The sequence below is a fragment of the Zootoca vivipara genome, chromosome 7, assembly GCF_965207765.1.
Source record: "Zootoca vivipara chromosome 7, rZooViv2.hap1.1, whole genome shotgun sequence".
In the NCBI taxonomy this organism is placed as follows: domain Eukaryota; kingdom Metazoa; phylum Chordata; class Lepidosauria; order Squamata; family Lacertidae; genus Zootoca; species Zootoca vivipara.
Window position 1 is genome coordinate 14978167 of NC_142590.1, and position 16362 is coordinate 14994528.

General features: G+C 44.9%; 1 protein-coding gene across 1 annotated transcript in view; it reads left to right on the forward strand.

Moving 5' to 3' along the window:
- CRB1 (crumbs cell polarity complex component 1) overlaps positions 1 to 16362 on the forward strand; it is a 101238-nt gene that overhangs the window by 1441 nt on the left and 83435 nt on the right. Inside the window, exon 2 of the mRNA XM_088673583.1 lies at positions 837 to 1424. Within this exon, the coding sequence (XP_088529709.1) occupies positions 837 to 1424 (588 nt within the window). The remainder of the gene's footprint in view (positions 1 to 836; positions 1425 to 16362) is intronic.

The window sequence follows — 16362 nt, forward strand, 5'->3', positions numbered from 1 at the left end:
GCAGGAAGATAAAACGTACCATGATTCCAAAGTTAGAACACAAATTTTGAAAGCAAGAGGTTTTATTGAAAGAGTTGGTTTTTGGTTTTGATTTCGTTTTAGTTTGGGCAAAGTCTAAGTGGCCATTCTAAGCTATGGAAAACAGCAAAACCCATTATTCACATTTGGCCAGATCCAAAGCTATGATAGATATTGCACAGAACACAGGTGTAACCTCCACAGTCTCTACACACAGATCCTGCAGTCTAAATGGTTATGAAGGCAAGCAGGAAGAAGGAGAATAATGTGCAGATAAAATAATAGATGTGAGGAATGTGGCCTGGGGTGGGTCCTGAAGGCCAGGTTGAAAGGTATGGAGGACTTTATTTGTTCCTCTGGCTTTGCAGAGCCCTGTCCCTATATGCAGTGTCAGCAGAGAGAATGAGGAGGTAAACAGAAGGCAGAGGGAAAATTGGAAATCTTAAACTACCTGACATTTATTTTCCATAATAAATTGCACTTTTGCATGTCATGGTTCACCGATAGATTAATTTCTGTGCACACTTCACCCCATATATGCTTTGGGTTTTTTTGTACACGTCGCTTGGCTGGAGAAGTGCATTGCAAAAATAAGAAAAGAAATTGAAGGAATGTTGTGTTTTGACTCATGTATTGTTTTGGGAAGGGTGAGCTTGTAAGGTTCTCCTTAAATCTGCAACCTCAACAGAATTTCTCTCCCGCCCCCACCCCAATCCTTAGCATAGACGACAACATTTTGTTGCAGCCACCCCACTTCTTGCTATACATTTTAATTGTCCCTGGAGTTGCCCATTAACCACTTGCCTTTCCTTTTTTAGAGTCACTTTGCCTAAAAGATGGTCCCAGGTGCCTGTCGAGCTCTTGCCAAAAGGATCCGGAATGTGGCGGTGCTGCCACAGAGGGTGGCTGCGGCTGTCCGGACTCGCCAGGTGTCACCCCGGCCAAAGGCTGTGCCAAGCGACCCTATGACCCTTGCTCCTCCAGCCCATGTCTTCACAATGCTACCTGCTCAAGTGCTGCAGGGAACCTCAGCTTTATTTGCACCTGCCCTGCGGGGTACGCCGGACCTACCTGCGAAACCGCTACCAGCATGTGTGGCTCACACTTCTGCGGCCACGGAGGCACATGCATGGAGGAGCCCGGTGGCCTCGCTTGCCTCTGTACAGAAGGGTACACAGGCCCATCCTGTGAAGCTGACATTGATGAATGCCTTTCCAGCCCTTGCCTCAATGGAGCAGTGTGCAGGGACCAGGTCCGTGGGTACGCCTGCTACTGTGTCCCGGGGTACCAAGGGAAGCACTGTGACCTGGAAGTGGATGAGTGTGCTTCAGATCCTTGCCTGAATGGTTCCACATGCCTCAACCTGATAGGGAAATATGAGTGTGTTTGCCCTCTTGAGTACACAGGTAAGAGCTCATTCATTCATTCATTATATTAGATTCATATACCACCCTTCAACATAAGCCCCCAGGGTGGTTCACAGAATAAAATACAGGATAAAAACATGGATATTATTATTATTATTATTATTATTATTATTATTATTTATTGAATTTATATACCACCCAATACCCAGGGCTCAGGGCGGTTCACAGAAAAAAATCAACCACAAAATACATAATAAAAATAAAAAACAACAACCCAATAGCCCCCCTTGGTTGATTTTAGAGCACCCAGAGGTGGTGAGTGTCGAGGAGCTGCCTCTCCCTCTCTCTCCATTGGAATCCTTCTCACAGAGCAGTTGTTGGTAGATCACTCTGTTTTTTTGTGGGGGGGATCTCTATACATTTGCAGAACCATCACACCCATCACACCCATCACAGTGGTTGGGTGACACAGTGTACAATGTTCAATGAATGACGGACAAGATTACTAATTTCCTAATGAATGTGGCATCTCAAAGTCTTTACATTGGAAGTGCCTGAAAGCTACTTCTGCAGAAACCTTGGCTGCTCACACTCCTTAAAACCCTGATCTGCAGCTCCAAGAATAATGTGCAGATTGAAACATAATTATCCTTCAGATTTCACGCTTCTCTGAATTTTCTGCTGTATAGTTTGTACATGGTTCTTCTCACCATTCTTCTGTAGCATGGAATCCACTTCTGAGGGCAGTCAGCAGGGGTGGTGAACCACTTACTCTCCTGTGTGGTAAACCCATGTCAGTCAGCGAGTAAGCACATACTTTCTTGTGCATGGTCAAAACAGCAAGACAATCACACACACCCTTCCCACAGACACATCTAAAAGGCTGTAGAATATTAAACAGCCAAAGGCCTGGCTGAAGAGAAATGTTTTCACCCAGCACCTAAAAATCTGTGATGAAGGTGCCAGGCAAGCCTCCCTGGGGAGAATATTCTGCAAACAAGGGGCCACTGCAGAGAAGGCCCAGTCTCATGTTACCACCCTCCGAACTTAAAATTGAGGAGGCACATGAAGAAGGGCCTCAGATGATGAGTGCAGGGTCTGGGTTGGTTTATATGGGGAAAGGTGGTCTTTGAGGTATTGCAGTCCTCAAAGGCTTTGTAGGTCAAAACCAGCATTTTGCATTAGGCCCGGAAACTAACCAGCAGCTGGGCCAGCAGTAGTGTAATATGCTCAAACTGTCTTGCCCTGATGAGCAACCTGGGCGGTGAATTCTACACCCACTGAAGCTTCTGAACCGTCTTATGATTCCTACTGATGCAAACAGCTTGTACTTTGCAAGCTTAGATGCAAAGGTGACCAGGTGGAACTCCCCTTTCTTGGCAAATGCAAGGCCGATTCAGCTGCGTAGTGTCAGGAGCAGGTAAGCAATAAGTCGCACGGTGTCAGCAAAGCTAACTCTTTATTCGAAGAAACAAAACAGCTCAGGAGGCCAGGCCTAGTGAGCGCAGCAAGCCTTCCCAGTAGATCTTGCCCTAATAAGGCAGTTGCGAAGACTGGAGGCCCTTGCCTTCCCACAGCTCGCTAAGGCTTCCCCTCCCTCAGCTCCTCCCCAAGCAATCTGAGACGCTGACGCCTCGTCTGCCTTTGCTCCGCTATCTTCATACCTCTTTTGGTGCTGAGAGACCAGAGGAGAGGGAAGCTGGTCGCAGAAGGAGGTGGGGTGCCCCTGGCTTCTTCAGTAGCCTGCCTGATCTCTGCCTCTTGGCATCTCTGCCCCAGTTCATATCACTAGCTGCATTTAGCAGTATGCTGGAATTGTGCAGAGGCAGGAAAGTGTCTCTGTAGGGTACATTCAGTACCCCTACTGTATAAACAAGCCAGGTGCTCTCCCTGCCCCCGAATCATATTTATTAAAACACAAAGTAGCATTCCTATACTGCAGCTATTAAAGACTAGCATTTTCATTTTAAAAAAAATACAACTCTTAAGTTGAAAAGGATGCTTAAGTGGTGAATGCCTACAGCAGGAGCAGGAAACCTGTAGCCGTCTAGATGTTCCTGGACTACGACTCCCATCATCCCTGACAATTAGCCATGCAGGCAGGGACCGCTGGGAGATGAGTCCAGCAGCTTCTTGGGGGGGATCACGTGTTTCCCAACCCTAGCCTACAGCTAACACACAAATGAAACCTGCAAGATTATATGTTCAAAAAACAGCAGGGGGGAATGTAAAAGAATAGGAAAACAATAATGCAAGCTTTTGCATTATCTCAGATTTTATGCATCTCAAAAAGAGGAAATGGAAGACAGCATAGCATGTACCACAGACTGCAGTCTGTTACAGGGTCAAACTACATGCTTTTTTTAAAAAAAGAAATGCATGCTTAAGCGGCCCGCTTTTGTTTGAAGGAGAAGCAGCTGCACAGAGGCCTGAATTGGATAGTGCTCCAAATTTAGGCTGGTGTTCCATGCAGTTCCCCACAGAACCCCATGCCCTGGCTCCTGTTTGCCCTCAAAGGCACTGTTTTGAACCCTTGCTCTGTTGACTTCATGCCAGTGAACGCTTCCTATATGCTGCTAAACCGTGCCTTTGCAGATCAATTGGCACCTGCCCAGACAATGCCTCCTGACCCCAAAAGCCTGTCTGTGGAGTAGTCATGTTCAGACAATTTCCTGTTCACCTTTGAGGTCTCGTTTCCATTCATCCACAGTCCATTCCTTTCTTTTCTGTGGAGAGGGTTTATTGAGCAAGCCATGCAACGCACTAGATTCTGTCTCTCTTTTTTCCAAAAGCCCTTCTGTATCTTCCACAACTGTCAGTCATCTTTGCCTTCCCAGCTCTCCGTGCCCACTAAGTTGTTCTAGCGATCTTCTTGACCTACAGTATTGTATACAACTTTCTCACATTCATGACTACCAGTGTCATTCTCAGCTGTGCTTCCTACTGCTCCTACATAATGTAGCCAGTAGCTTCACTATTCTGTTGCAACCTCTGGACACACAATCCCATTACGTTACTGACTACCACGTAAAATTATCTCTTAACTATTTAATTGGGAGACTGTATGAAACTGAAATTCCAGGCTCTCGTTTCACAATAACAATCACAATAATTTCATTATTTATACTCTGCTCATTTGGCTGGGTTTCCCAGCCACAATGTGCAACAGCTTTCCCAAGAATCTTATACTTTTGCACTGTCTTAAAAGTGAATGTTAATTTATCCAAACGTGGGTGTCTAATAACCCAGTTCTTTGAAAGCCCCTGAATTACCTCCGCATATATTTGGCATATATTTTGCAAACACAACCAATCCCCTTTGTGCATTTTAAAAATCACTTGGGGTCCCTATTTTACCTGCCATACAAGCAGAACCAACTAATCATTATTGTATATGCTTGGCATTTGCATTGCATGCGTACTAAGCTAGCAAACTCTCAAGCAGGGAAAGGAAGCGCAGCTGGAGGTCAGCACAATATGTTCTCAGTAAACCCATTTTCACAGAGTGCCTTTCTCGGGCATGCAAAATCTCCCCATGAAATTTTCTATAATAACCTTTAATATTGGACATAGTCTATAATAGTCAGTCCCTGAGCTTTAGCCACCTTTACTTGAAGACAGAGAGAAAGCATCTGTTTGCTGTTTGATAGGATTCCTTTGTAAGTAAGTTCTGTTAAAATCAAAGAGACTGACTTCTAAGGCAGCAGTCCAAACAAAGATCCACCCAAATGAGCATGTTAGGATCCATTGGATCTCCATCTCAGCTGACCAATTTCTGGGACAGTAGAACCCCACATCCTGGCTCAGTAGGACGTGGGTGGCGCTGTGGTCTAAACCACTGAGCCTCTTGGGCTTGCTGATCAGAAGTTCGGCGGTTTGAATCCCCACGACAGAGTGAGCTCCCATTGCTCTGTCCCAGCTCCTGCCAACCTGGCAGTTCGAAAGCACACCAGTTCGAAAGCACACGCTGTGGCGGGAAGGTAAACAGCATATCTGTGCGCTCTGGTTTCCATCACGGTGTTCCGTTGTGCCAGAAGTGGTTTAGTCCTGCTGGCCACATGACCTGGAAAGCTGCCCATGGACAAACGCTGGCTCTCTCAGTCTGAAAGCGAGATGAGCACCAGAACCCCATAGTTGCCTTCGACTGGACTTAACTGTCCAGGGGTCCTTTACCTTACCTTTTTGCATCCTGGCTCAGCCAGAGATACACTGGCATCATTCCTAATCTCGTTTTAGCCAGTTGAGTCAAGACCACCAATATAAGCTCTGAAAAAATGTGCCTTCCGTAGCAGGGGTGAGACTAGGCTTCAACTGGATCCTAATTCAGTTTATCTTGGTCACATGACCTGACAATTTGGCAGAGCTTACCCTGGAAAAATGGGTGGTGAAAAGGGCTTGCTTTTCCTCTGCCACTGGATTAGAAGAAATTTATGCCAGTTTAAATTAATTCTGCCAGCTTTGTTCAGATTTGGGGAAATGTTAAATTTGTTTTAATTTAATTTAATTTGTTTCAATTAGTGATCAGTTTGAAAAATTTGAAAATCAATAAAAAATGATTTGTTGGAGAAAATAATAATTTTTCCAGTTTCTTAGGCTTAGGCATGCTCTGCTTGCAAATTACCATAGACTAGCATAGAGTTAGCTATACTTATATTCAGTGAAATCAATAGACTTAAATTCTTCAGCAGATTTTGATGTGGCCAGTATGTCTCATAGCAGAGCACTGCTAGGATATTTCCATTCTTGTTTCGTTCAATAACATGACAGAAACTTGTCAGATTCTTTTGACGGTAACAATGTTTAAATGGCATTATGCAGACTAAAAACACGGGGCTGTAACTACTTGGAGTTTCTTATGAACAATTTGGCAGTGCCTTTTTTGAGGGGGGGGATATTTTTTTCACCACTCCTTGTGAAAATATTTGCTTAAACTGTGCTCCCCCTGCACTTTCCCTCACTCACCCTCACCAATAGCATCTTGCAACAAAATTGGATTGCAATGTCACTGATTAAGTAAAAACACCCATGTGATTGATCTGGGAAGGAAAGACCAGCTTCCAAGGGGGAAAATAGCACAGGAAAAGCAACTACAGTACAGGGACAAGAATACCACACCAGACCCTCCAAGTGCCCCTGTTTTCCAGGGACAGCCCCAAATTTACAGAAGCCATCCTGGTTTCTGATTAGATCCCAGAATGTCCTGCTTTTAGGGCATTCCTATTTTCGCCAGAGAAATGTTGGGAGGGTATGGAGTTATGTAACCCCTGAGCAACAGAGATAAGTAACTATACAACCTTTAGAAAACAGCCCTGCATATGGATTTTTTTAAATGTTCTATTATATTTATTTATTTATTTATTTATTTATTTATTTATTTGGAAGCTACCCAGAGTACCTGGGGCAACCTAATCAGATGGGCAGGGTATATATATATATATAAGATGATTATGGAATAGGATGTCCCTATTTTCATTGGAGAAATGTTCGAGGCTATGCCGTGCCAGTTTTAAAAAAGAAAAGTAAGTTAGCGTTTCCCTGAAGAAACTGGTAGTTTCCAAACTGGAAGTAAAAGGTGGCGGATATTTTGTACAGTACTATCTAAAAACAAATGGACACACACACACTCATAAACAAACAAGGTTTATTGGGCAATTTCTAGTGAGCTAACGAGACAAGAAGAGCAGACACTGCACGGTATACAAAGACATTATGATGGCTGCAAGCATTTTTGGAGAATGTGGATTAAAAATAGACTTAAGCCACTGTCCCATCCCCGCCCCCGCCCCCCGTCCCCAGCCACGAGTGCAGGGGTATGTAGAAAGGCAAAAACAGATCTCCTCTGTTGACCGACATCGGTTTCATTTGGGAGCCTGCCTTCAGTTAAGATCCATCATGCGCACACTGAGTGTTATTTCAAACAAGAAGTATGTTGCCTTCCTGCCTCCCTGCTGTTACCAGTAGGTGTCTCAGCTCAGGCCAAGTGATGAGAGAAACTACCGAACCACAGGAAAAGCTGGAGAGGGGAAGGAAGGAAAAGCCCATTAACTGCCAGCATGGCTGCTCTGAAATGATCACATTCGACCCGGACCTCCTGTCGTACGGAGGAAGCTGCATTTGTAACTTGTGACTCTCAGCCAAGCCTAAGGTTGTAGCACAGGGATGGACTCCTTGATGGACAGCGGGACATAATCCCCTCACCTCCAGGGACCATGAGAGAGAGGACAAGGCTCAAGTTAGGGAAGAACCAAAGCTTAGACAGGACTGGGGTTGCCCAGCAGGCCTGGTGAAGAGACAGTGGGCAGCCAATTCACAAACAGTAACTGGTTCCCTGCCTCCCTGCCTCTCTCTGTCTTATTATAACTTTTATCAGTTTATTTCCACTGGTCATCCAAATGCTTTGGCATTGATTGCTTATCTTCAAACATGTCAGAGCTGAAAAAAGGGACAGTCCTGTGTACTTGTAACCTCTGTCCTCACACTAAGGAACACTGCTGGAGGCACACACACACACACACACACACACACACACACACCGCCCACCCATTACTAGTTTCCAAAGGATGTGTTTGTAAATTGAGCTTAACATTTCCCCTCTTAAAAATTTGAAAACAGACAGTGTAATCTTGCCAAGGGAGTGGTTGGATACATTGTGTAAAAACTGCGACTCAAACTTACTCAGCACCATTTATTCTCTGGATATGTGAATCCCCCCCTCTCTCTGTGTGTGTTTGTGTGCATGCCTGGGAAGAAAGGAAGGAGTATACAGTGGTACCTCGCAAGACGAATGCCCTGCAAGACGAATATTTCGCAAGACGAATGGTGATCTGATGGTGACTCGCAAGACGAATTCGTTTTGCGAAAAAATTGTCTCGTGAATCGCGGTTTCCCATAGGAATACAGTACACTGAAATTTAATTAATGCGTTCCTATGGAAAAAAAAAAGAAATTTCAATGCACCCCTATGGGAAACCGCGATTCGCAAGATGAATTTTTCACAAAACGAATTGACTCGTGGAACGAATTAAATTCGTCTTGCGAAGCACCACTGTACTGGCATATATTGTGTTCATGTGCATGCATTTACATTCACCGGAGTCAAGCAACATCGTTTTCCTTTTATAGCATGGTCATATGCATGCTTTCTCAGATGAAAATGCCGCAGTTTTCAACTGAGTTTACTCAGCGGCAGGTGGATTTAGGATTGCTTCGTCAAGAGCTTTAACCTCTGCAAACCAAGGGGAAAGTCTGGGTCAGGGAGAGGAGAGTGCAAGAAGCAAGCTGACAAAATGTTTACAGGCAATTTCAGATATCTCCCCCAAAGGGAGCATAGTCCAGGGTCTATCAGGAGCAGGCAACCAATTGCTGCAAAATGTGGAGAACTGGAAAAACAGGAAACGGAGCAAACGGAAATTGACAGATCCTTCCATCCCTAATTACAGTACAGGAGGGCCTCTGCATAAACAGCTTCCCTAGGTACCCATTCATAAAAGTTGTTGTTGCTGTTTAGTCATGTCCGACTCTTCGTGACTCCATGGACCACAGCACGCCAGGCACTCCTGTCTTCCACTGCCTCCCGCAGTTTGGTCAAACTCATGTTCGTAGCTTTGAGAACACTGTCCAACCATCTCATCCTCTGTCGTCCCCTTCTCCTTGTGCCCTCCATCTTTCCCAACATCAGGGTCTTTTCCAGGAAGTCTTCTCTTCTCATGAGGTGGCCAAAGTATTGGAGCCTCAGCTTCACGATCTGTCCTTCCAGTGAGCACTCAGGGCTGATTTCCTTCAGAATGGATAGGCTTGATCTTCTTGCAGTCCATGGGACTCTCAAGAGTCTCCTCCAGCACCATAATTCAAAAGCATCAATTATTTGGCAATCAGCCTTCTTTATGGTCTAGCTCTCACTTCCATACATCACTACTGGGAAAACTATAGCTTTCTTTGTCAGCAAGGTGATGTCTCTGCTTTTTAAGATGCTGTCTCTGTTTGTCATTGCTTTCCTCCCAAGAAGTAGGCGTCTTTTAATTTTGGGACTGCTGTCACCATCTGCAGTCATCATGGAACCCAAGAAAGTAAAATCTCTCACTGCCTCCATTTCTTCCCCTTCTATTTGCCAGGAGGTGCCGGGACCAGTGGCCATGATCTTGTTGTTGTTTTTTATGTTGGGCTTCAGACCATATTTTGCGCTCTCCTCTTTCACCCTCATTAAAGGTTCTTTAATTCCTCCTTACTTTCTGCCACCAAGGGTGTGTCATCAGCCTTCCAGCAATCTTAATTCTTCCGACAATTTTCGGGCAATCTTAATTAATCTTAATCTTAAAAATCTTAATCTTAATAAAAGTTACCAGTGTAATATAATTGTTCCCTGTTGGCAGTCATCACAGTGCCATATCATAAGTGTAGGTCATATTATGTGAGTACAAAGGGGCTGCTGATTTGGGATCCAGCCTGCTCATTTTGATTAAATATTGTTACATTACCTGTGCATCATGAGAGCCAGTAATTGTGGAGCTCATGGTTGGGGGCAGCAGCTGTAGCCTGTGGAATGATCCTAAGCCTTCCTGGGACTTGGACCAAGTTTCATTCCTTGCCCCCTACTAAGACCTTCATTGCTTTGAGTCCTTCCAAATCCCTTAAATTTTCAGTGTTCTGCAGAGTCGAGTCTGGTTCCTGTTCCACCCGCCCCGTCTCTTCTTTGCAGAGCAGCCCATTCTGACTCTTAAAAAAGGCTTCCCCACTTAAAAACCACAAAACCAACTTTAGGCACATGGAAGATATGCACACAGAAGCAGCCTGCAGGACTCCTCTCTGGCTTGACAGCCCTCTCCCAGATTTTGGAGGCAACACATTTAATGTGTAATAAAAAAATTCCTTCAGTAGCACCTTAAAGACCAACTAAGTTTTTGCACACGAAAGCTCATACCAAAATAAAAACTTAGTTGGTCTTTAAGGTGCTACTGAAGGATTTTTTTTTATTTTGCTTCGACTCAGACCAACACGGCTACCTACCTGTAACATTTAATGTGTGTTTGTCCTCTCCCTCCCTCTGCTCCAGTCACTTCAGTCAGGGAAACCCAGGAGTCACTGGCAATGCTGAATTGTCAGGAGCATGAGAAGGGTTGAAAGTAGAGGAAAGAAACAGAGGAAAGAAAGTGGGGCATAAAACACAGACCCAAAGAGACTACATACGTTGACATATGGCTTGAGAACGGCTTCCAGCAGCAATGACTAAAATAATAAGGGTAAGAATGCCATAAAGGGGTAGTTTGCTGTTTCTGCCATAGTAAAATATTGGATTTTAAAGTCTGCTTAATAGTGATTTATCAGAAGCCTTTCATTTTTTTTTTTTTTGTGGTGGCTCTTGTTGTTGTGGTTGTTTGCTTTTCTGCACCTCGCCATGAGATGTGTTAAATGCACGAGCCAGAGGGATTCTTGGATGAAACCCCCAAGGTGTCCCTGCTGGTAATAAAAATCCTCATTTAGTCTGTCAGAGGGAGCTTGCCTATTGCTATTACCCCAGCCTGACACCATGAATCACAGTGGGGAATCATCCAGCCTCATCTCATTTCCCCAGGATGTTAAAAAGCTTATAACTTTTGATGTGTATGCCGAGGACTTGCAATAAATCGACAGCGGTAATGCTAACCAAATGCTCTCGTTACTGGCTCCGGGTTGCTACTTGCTCCGTGGGCTCTGCAGGCTGCTCTTACGCGGCTGGTATGCTGTGTGCTTCTTCCCTCAAAGAGCTGAGAAATGTCTCACATAATTCTCACACAAATGGAAGAGGTTATTGTGCAGGGATAACGGGAGGGCGGAACATTTAAGGCAGCCGGAGGAGGAGGAGGAGGAGGAGGAGGAGGAGGAGGGGTGGGTGGCTGCAAGAGGAATCTGCATTTTTATTACGATAATGCACCGCACATGTGCGCTCTGTTGACGGTGCATGTGCTGCACAGCTGTTGAATAATGGGACGCAACTGGTGCCGGGATAGGCTGGCGATCAAACGTAGCATCTCACCATTACTTTTAATGCTCTTTAATCCAAAGACGGAAGAATTTGGAAATCTAGTCCAGACAGTGGCTTCTCATGCTCCTGATTTCACATTGCAAAGCACGGCTGAGCGTAGGGGATTGACAATGTAGATGGTCTCCATGCAGAGACCAGGCCAAGCCACACAAAGCTAAAGCATCTCCCAGATCTGAATTGTGGTAGATCCTTTATCTGATCCTAGCTAGTATTCCAGAGCTCCCCAAGTCCACACTATGTTTTATATAGAAAGGCAAGGGCACTCTGATAAGAAAGATCAAACAAAGACTTGGCTGTGTGTGTGTTTGTGTGTGTGTGGGTTCGCCAGTGGAGATATTAAACTTTCCAGCCTATGTTGGCCTTATAAAACACTGAGTTTCAGCTCCGGCTATTTCTGAGGTTCCTGATAAAGTTTATTGGTCCCATCTTTTTCATGACATAGCTATTAAAGCTAACTTGTAATGCTCTGATTCTACGCAAGTTTTATATCCATTTCACTTCCATGGCTTCCTCCACAAAGAAGTGCTTACAGATCCACAAACTAGAAATTAAATAGGTTCACTTTAAAATGTGGACCGAACAAAATTCTCCTCCATCCCTAAGCACCTGGAATCTCCAAAGACCTTGCTCTCTAGTTGCTTGGAGCAGGAGGAACTGCTGAGCTGACATCTGCTATGTTGCTCTCTAGTTGACCTGGGGGTAGCATTGCTTCTGCCAGCCCATCAGGGTTCAGCTGACGCAAGGGACCATCGTAAGTCTCTACAGTGGCTTGCTCTGGCCCGGCTCTCCGGCCACTTTGACACAGAGTGAGCTGTCAGCAGATTGCTTATCCTTGCACGATCCCCTTCCTGCTTTATTCCATGCCATAGGCTCCGATGGTCAGAATGCTTACCCCACAATCTGGTCAACATTTGTTGGGATTTGATTAGATGCTAGGACAGTGATGGGCAACCTTTTGAGCTTGGTGTGTCAAAATTCGCCAAAAAACCAAGCATAACTCGGGTGGTGTGTCACTTCGAGAGAAAAAACCCCCACAATTTTGCGATATTTATAGTTTAAATAATAAAAATGTATAATTGTGATATATAACTGTATTTAATAAACCAAAAACTAATTATTTAACCTAACCAAACTAAAAAACCCTTATTTATCACAAAGTGACCAGAGTTATTGAGCATTTTGGGGGGAGCTGCTGACCAAAGTTTTGGAGGTTTTTTTGGGCGGTGCAAAAGTTGCTTTGCTTTTTTGGGGGGGTGCCCCAAAGCTGCCGCACTTTTTTGGGGGGGGGGAGAGAACAGAAATAACACGCAGCACCGACATAGTCTGCCAAAGTGCCAAAAAACCAGCATAGAACAGGTTAAAAAACGAATGCTGTTACACCCAATCATAGTCTGCCAAAGCGCCAGAAAAAAACAGCACAGAAAGGGTTAAAAAAACCAATCTCTGGCTACCAGCAGCAACAACAACAACAAAAAGGATCCGGGTTTTAACAGCGGAGACAAGCTGTAGCGGAGACAAGCTGTAGGAGGAATGGGAGAACAAATGGGGGGGGGACAACAACACCAGCGCGAATGGGCCAATGGGGCGCATGCCAGCAGTGAGGGCTCTGCGTGTCACGTCTGACACGCGTGTCATAGGTTCGCCATCACTGTGCTAGGAGAAGATTTATCTTTCCTTCCTCATGTTAGTGAGTTCAGCAGAGCGCCATTCCTTTGCAGATTAAAAGGGAGCTTGGGTAGTTTTAGCCTTTTAGCATTAATAATCCAGGATGCTTTAAGGCAGACTGGATGTTCCTGGTATTAACCCCCCTTTTCTCCCCCTCAAAATAATAACCACACACAATTTTTTTTTTTTAGTGAAAAGGTGAAACTAACATTTACTCGCTCAAGAATAGCAAATACAGCAGCACGACGTAGGCAGGCTAAAAATGCTAATTAAGTTACTAACGGATACTAAAGTCTAGCTTAAAAATGGAGTCTGAGCTAGAACTGAGACACACAGATGCTCTCACATTACAGACATGGTCGGAAAAAGTGTGCGCCGAGGCAGGGAAGAGCATATTAGGTTACGCCCCTTCCTGTTGGGGCACAAAAGGGAAGTGATGTCGTCAGAGGCAGAGCTAGCTGCTCCGGCACCTGGAGCGGTGCACATGGGGCAGGGGTGGGGTTAGAAGCCCACAGGGGCGAGTGGCGATGGCACCCCCCCTTAGGGCTAACACACGGGGCGGACTGCACCCCACCGCACCCCCTTTCTCCACCAGTGGATCTCGCATAATCGTCTCTAGGAAGTACCACAGGAAAACACTATGAGCTTCAGCCCCTATTATGTGCTTATCCCATATTGTTGATTTGACTGGGATAAATACCCCACACTTTGTTGGATCTTGTCCAGTACTTTTATTTGAATAACTAGAGACACAAGCTGCCATAGCCACAAAAGTTTGTGTGGGTCACAATGTTTCCTTCATTGCCACCTTACATGGCCCATATTTGGTAGGCTGTTAGGTAGGCTATTATTTTGTTTACAGATGGGGAATTGGGGCAGAGAGAGAATGATTTGCCCAAGGCTAGGAAGTGACATGCTGCCCAGTTGGGGGAAGAGAGCCATTTCCCTCTATCATCACCTTCCAAATTCCAGGTGAAAGCCATCTGAATCATTTGTCTGCTAGATAAGTCTGCCACCAAACTATAACATGTGCATATCCCCTTTCTTTAATTGAGAATACTTAAGTTTAAAATTCACCCGACTGGAGTCTTCTGGTTTTGTTTTGTTTTAATTTAGAGGAATGTAAATACAGTATACCTAATTTGCTTCATAGAATAACTTTTATGGCAGGGCATTGCATGCAAATGCCAAAACAATTCCATATCCATTTTCCCTCCTCCTCCTCCTCTTCCATGTCTCTTAAAATCCCATGTTTTTACAAGTTGACTACAGCAGTAGAGACCGGGGGGAATCCCTCCCATATATAATCCATCACATTGGCTAGACATTTTATAGATGGAAAGGACTTTTCGCTCAGTTGCCTAAGGCCGGTTACTTGATTTGACAGACCAATGGCCTGATCCAACATAGCAAATCCTGTGGTTTCATGTTAATAATCAGGCTGTTTTTCGGCCCGTAGTTTTGAATCTGGCTATGCTGAGACTCTCGATACACACTGCGTTTATTTTTGTCACTGTGTTTTCAAATGTTCACAGGGAGCTGCTGTTAACAAGCCCTGACAGATTTACGGTCACTAGACATAGTTTGGCAAATGCACACTAAAAAAAATAAAAATCCTTATGATGAATTCATAGAGCAAACAAAACAAAACAAAACAAGACAGAGACTTGCTTCATGTAATGATGGTGTAGGGGTGGCATACGTCCAGAATTTCCCGGATGTAGCCAGGATTCAGCCTTTGGAAACAGTATCTGGGCAGAAATCACTTAAGTGTCCAGGAAAATCCAGACATAAGGCAACCAATGTCGGAAGCGTAGAATTCCCTTAGAAGTAGCTCAAAAACTCGACAACTTTGCCCACCTCCCCAAACAAAGTTCAACAACTTTGTCAAGAAAATCTCAACAACTTCTGTGTACGGATTTTCACTTTTTGAAATATGGCAACCCTATGATGGGGCCTTTTTAGTCTTAAAACTGGCTCACACAGTTGTTCAGTAGGTAGAGTTAACAGACTGTGGGACATAGCAACGATTCTCGGGTTGAAAGATGTTCCCCATACATCCAGTGATCCACTGGCATAGGAACGGGGGTGCAGAGGGTGTGGACCGCCCCCGGCACCGCTATTCTGGTAGGGTGCCATCGCAGCGGGCCCCCCGGACACGCGCCGCGCACCCTCATGCGCCGGGCATCATGCCCTCAGAATGTGCACCACGACCTCGCGGGCGGCGTACCACACCCCGGGATGCGTGTCATGCCCCGCGGGCGGAGTGCCATGCCCCCGGGATGCGTGCCATGCCCCCGGGGGCACCAGCCATGCCCCCACCTGCCCCCAGTAGCGGAGCATGCAGCTTCGCCACTGCCGCAACCCCATAGTCGCCTTTGACTAGACTTAACCATCCAAGGGTCCTTTACCTTTTTGCCCCCCCCCCTTTTTAGTCACTGGCAGTTCACTGACTCCTTTTAAAAAATGAGGATACTTTTCACCTTTGCTCCAGAATTGCTGTGCTGTTGGATGGTATGGTGGAGGGATAGCACAAAGCTGCTTCAGCATATGACAGCAATGCTAACACGAGGAACACCAGCACAATCATTGGGGAGGGGAATAATGCTCTCCTGAACTTGTAAATATAATGTCATCCGTATGGAGCTGGGCATGATGCAACATGTAGATAGGACCAGAGCAACACAGCCTTCAGTAACCAACAGCTGTTCTGTAGTAATTGCCATGCTCACAGTAAATCTCGATGGCATGGCAGCCAGATACCAGTGGGCAACTGGGATCCTCTTCCCCTGCTACGCTTGCACTAGCTGAGCTATGCCAATACTAGAACAAGCATGTGAGATATACCCCACAAACTCAGCACAGCCAAGGGCACTGCACATCAGGGTAGCGAACAGAACACACCCAGAATTAATCTGCCAGCAGCTCAAACTGCAGCAATTTATGAGGATGAATAAGAGCCAAAATCAAGGCATGAACTTGCACTATTTTACCATTATCAGAAGAAGAAGAAATCAAGACGAAAGGTGCCAAATGAAAGAAGAATTTCATGATGCGCAGTTCATGAGCACTTAAGAAAAATTATTTTATGAATCTTATTTTTCTATCTTTCACTTTTAATCTCTCTACCCTTTTTCTTTCTTTGTATCTTTCTCCCCTCGCTTTTTGTGTTTTTATTGTATTTAGATAAAAGTCTTGGTTTGGCTAAAAAACAGGAAAACATACTAAGTTTTATAGTTTCTTCCATGTACCTTAATAGAATTATTTTATTTTTTTTAAAAATCTGCATGATGCA